At 42.7% G+C, this 4,533-nt stretch overlaps 1 protein-coding gene across 1 annotated transcript in view; it reads right to left on the reverse strand.

Annotated features, from left to right (window-relative positions):
• The window catches only part of GON4L (gon-4 like), a 78,282-nt gene that overhangs the window by 45,422 nt on the left and 28,327 nt on the right, over positions 1-4,533 (reverse strand). Inside the window, exon 12 of the mRNA XM_019662497.1 lies at positions 2,308-2,483. Coding sequence (XP_019518042.1) covers positions 2,308-2,483 — 176 coding nt within the window. The remainder of the gene's footprint in view (positions 1-2,307; positions 2,484-4,533) is intronic.

Here is a 4,533-nt window from a genome sequence, read left to right on the forward strand (position 1 = left end):
CCCAGCTTTAACTTATGATCAGACTAGAAAGAATGACCCTTCAGTCAGGCATCCCAGAAAAGTTCACTCTTTGATTGGCAAATATTGTCAGCACCCTGCAAAACACCAGCTCTACGGCAATAAATACAAAATCCAGGAGAAGTTCCCATGCTAGGGGAGCAGACAGACACTAAATAAGCAATTCTGAGAATGATGAGTATTAAAAAGGATGCATAAAGTGGTATGGAGCACAAAGCAAGAAGCTCCATCCTAAATGAGATCTCCTTGAGAAATTGTAAACTGAAGAGAGTAACAAACAAAAAGGGAAGGCACATGTACTCCAGGCTGGGCTGAACCGAAAGGAGATCTACTTTTCTGCTTCGAGCAGAAAATGTTTCATCGCCAGCATACGACACTGTTGACCAGTCGCTCCTTCTTGAAAAGACTCTGCCCTTGGTTTCTGACACCAGACTTGCCTGAGTTTTCTTGTGCTTTCCTACACCCTCCTTCCCAAATTTCTCAGCACCTACATCCTCAAGCCTTTTTATTCTATGCGTTCTCTCTGATTCCTGTTACTTTCCTGTCAGTGCTTCCTCTATCCTTAACTGTCGTAACATTCCAAAATAAATGGAAGAGCTTCATAAAGGAAATGGCTTTCTAATCTTAAAAACAAGATGAAAGATCAAATAAAGCAACAAATTAGAACGTAAGTCCCAAAGGATCATGATTACATAATTCTCTTTGCACAAAAAATTGCATTATTTAGGTATGTAATACATACTTTTAGATGCTTATAAAGCTTTCTCCATAACCAAAAGCCGACAACTTACCTTCACTGTGTTGTGTATACTATTCCAGCAGAGGGTCACGCATACACTCAGTAAAAATCAATAGTTTCGCGGGCCAGCCGAGTGGCTCAGTTGGTTAAGAGTTGGCTTAAGAGCGTGAGCTCTGAGCAACAGGGCTGCCGGTTCGATTCCCACATGGGCCAGTGATGCTGCGCCTGAGCTGAGCTGTCGCTGAGCTGCCAACATGTGGCAGGATGGCTCAGCTGGTTTAACAACAAGATTGCCTATTCGATGGTGGGCTACACCCGCCCGCAGCTAAGACTGATCTCGGCACCTTGAGCTGAGCTGCCACCCAGGTGGCTTAGTGGATAGAGTGTGTGCTCTTAACAAGGCTGATGGTTCAACCCCCACATGGGACGGTAGCTACGCCCACCCGCAACTAAGATTGAGCTTAGAGGCCACGAGCTGCCGACGGGCAGCCAGATGGCGACTAGCACCCTCCACAACTAAGACTGAAGAACAACAACTTGGCTGGTCCCCTTCCCCAATTCCCCAATACTGTTCCCCTCCCCCAATTCCCCAATAAAATCTTTAAAAAAACAACAATAGATTCTGAAATACGTGTTTTCCATCATTGGTAAACTAGCTAATGAAGTAATTTTTTAAACAAATGACTCAAGCCAAGTCAAGTCACTTCCTTGTTTCTATGCCTCCAATCTTGTTCTCTTTACCCACCAAATGAATACATTAAACTGGTGTTAAATCAAAATGTTATTTCTAAAATCCAAATCGGTTCCTATTGATTTCCTGCTTAAAACTCTGAGCTCTCTCTTTCAATAGATCAAAACTCAAAGTCAAGGTTCTCTGGTCACCTTTTCTACCACCACTCACTCCACAACTATGCCAAACCACTCACTATTCTCCAAACACATTCATTGTTAGTTCACAGTTCCGTGGTTTGCAGATATCCCTCTCTGCCCCCACTCACCAAAAATGTCCTACTCCTCCTTCAAAGCTAAGATAAAATATCTCATCTCGTGACCACCCCACACACACACCCCTCCATACCACATACTAGATCACATCCTCTTTGAGGCCACAAGCATACCTTACATGCAACCTATTACAGCACCTATCACTTCGGCCTGTAGCTTTCTCTGTTTGTGTCCACTACCAGGCTAATGTCCTATAGGGCTGAGGCCGTGTCTTAATCATCTGGGTACCTAAGAATAATCCCTGCCTCAGGCCGGCCAAGTGGCACGTTGGTTAAGAGCTGGCTTGGGACGCCAGAGGGCCCCGGTTCGGATCCCACATATGAGGGCCAGTGACACTGCCCTCAACTCCCCAGCGTTCCCATCCCCCAATTCCCCAATAAAATCTTTAAAAAAAAAGAACAGTCCCTGCCTCTATACAAGGCAGTGGGGCGTCCAAATGACTGATGAATAGGCTTCCTGAACATATACCTCAAGTTAGAGAATTATAGAAATAAATGGGTAGAGGAAGCTTAAGTGTCTTAGCTTGAATGGGCTGCAAACTTCACCCTCAAAAATCTACAGAGCAAACAAATGTCGCCGGGGACGGGGCCAGAGCAGGACCCGTCGCGCCCAGACTCACTGGTGATCCTCACGGCGCGGTCGGTGCGGAAATCCTCCGTGTCCGGCTCGTCGCGGTCCTCCAGGAAATTGTACTCTGGGTCGTCGTCATCGTCCGCCTCATCTGGGGGAAAACGTTTCAGACACTTACTCCCAACGCTGAAGCCTTTTCTCCAGTAGAAATGTGAGATATTCAGCACCGTAAGAATCTGTTCAACAAGGCACATTCACTCTTAAGTTCTGAAATAACTGATTTTTTCCTCCGTGCCTTTGCACAGGCCATTTCCCACAGCTGACCCATCTCGTCAACTCTCTCCAAGAAGCTAAGTTCCTTCCTTTGAACGAGACTTGAATCTCTCAAAATCCAGAGAACTGAGTATTTAATTTATCTCAGTAATCCCACTTTGAATAGTGCATCTCATGAAAATAATACTTTTGTAAAATTACTTATACAAAGACATTGATAATGAAAAAAAGGAATGACCCTAATTCCCAATAATTAGGGAATGACTATAATTCTGATGCCTTAGTATAAAAGTGTATACATATAACACATACACGTTATATTCCATAAATATTCAATACATATATAACCAAGTACAACACAGTATCATACAAACATAATAATCGTAAGTATGAAAAATTATACCCCTACAATAGGACTCAGAGTAACTAAAAATATACAAAAATAATAAGCATGTTAAGTTAGAGTACAGAAACAAGGCATTTTTCTCCTAACTCTCTCTAATATTGATGCTATGATGTCTTGCCTATTCCTAAACAAACACTGGGGTTGTTATAATAAGGAGACATTTTTCCTGGGACAGCTTCAGGTCGCTGCCGGCTAACAGAACTTTCTGCACTAATGGAAATGTTCAGCACGTGCATGTACAGTAACGGCAGCACCAGCCATGTGCAGCGACTGAGAGCGTGAGATGGAGCCAGTACAACTGAGGGACTGAATTTTTTAAAAAATCTACCAAATGTCAAAATGAATTCCTTACTAGTGTGTGGCCATTAAATGAGAGAGGGGAAGATCTCTACGTGTCACAACAGGGAAAGGTCTAAGCTGTGTTAAGTGAAAGAAACCAGTTGAAGACGCAGAACAGTATGTAGTTTGATTCCTTTTGTGGAAAAAAAAATCTTATTTAAGATAAATATGGGCTTGATTGAATACACAGAAATATCTAGAAAGTTTTAAGAGGCTGAAGAATAGAACTTGGTACTTTGTACTCTTCCATGATGTCTTATTTTTTCATAATAAATGAGTACAGTAAGTCCCCGACTTACAAACATTCGAGTTGCAAACTTTCACAGAAAAAAACGGACATCGCATTATGAACATTCATCAATGCAAACAAATCACAGAAGCAGAAGTAGCTCCCGTGTCTGCCGGACATTGTCACAGTTGTGCTGCTGTGCGCTTACTGTACAGTGTGATAGTGAACAGTAGTACAGTGCTCAATCAGCCCAGGATGTCCGAAAGCAAGAGGAAAAGCAGTGGTGATGTGGAGAGGACTGCTCGGAAGCACAGAGCAATAACCATGGAAACAAAAGTGAAATTAATTGAGTGGCTGGACCGAGGCGAAAAGATGACAGACATCACTTGTTCTTATAATATGAATCATTCAACCATTGGCTTTACATTGTATTTTGTCTCAAAGGCGTATAAGACTCAGTTTGTCAGACTTACGCACAAGTCCGACTTACAAACGTTCTCCCGGAACGGAACTCGTTCGTAAGTCAGGGACTTACTGTATTTTTCATTAAAAATGAAAATACACACACACATTTTTGGTTCACAATTATTGGAAAATCTGTACTGATTAGCCCCAATCTAACCTGATAACCTTTATTCAGGGTTTATACTCAGTTTCCAATACATTAATTCGCACTGTTTACGCATAGCTATTTAAATGTCAAGTCTTTTTCATCCATTTGTGGGTTTATCTCCTCCCCAGTAAAACTTTAATCCTTAGGAACAGAATCTTGTCTCCCTAATCTCTCAGGTACTTTCCATGTAAGTGTCTTCCCAGAAGGTTCTCTCCAAACATTGGGGAATGAGGAAAGCTCTGGAAGAGCCTGTAACATACGAGCAGTGGATGAGGGGCGGGAACCCCAGCTGTTCGGGTGCAATAACTGTAACAGCAGGTTCTGTCCACAACGCACAAATG

This window comes from Hipposideros armiger, unplaced genomic scaffold, assembly GCF_001890085.2.
Source record: "Hipposideros armiger isolate ML-2016 unplaced genomic scaffold, ASM189008v1 scaffold_378, whole genome shotgun sequence".
Lineage (NCBI taxonomy): Eukaryota > Metazoa > Chordata > Mammalia > Chiroptera > Hipposideridae > Hipposideros > Hipposideros armiger.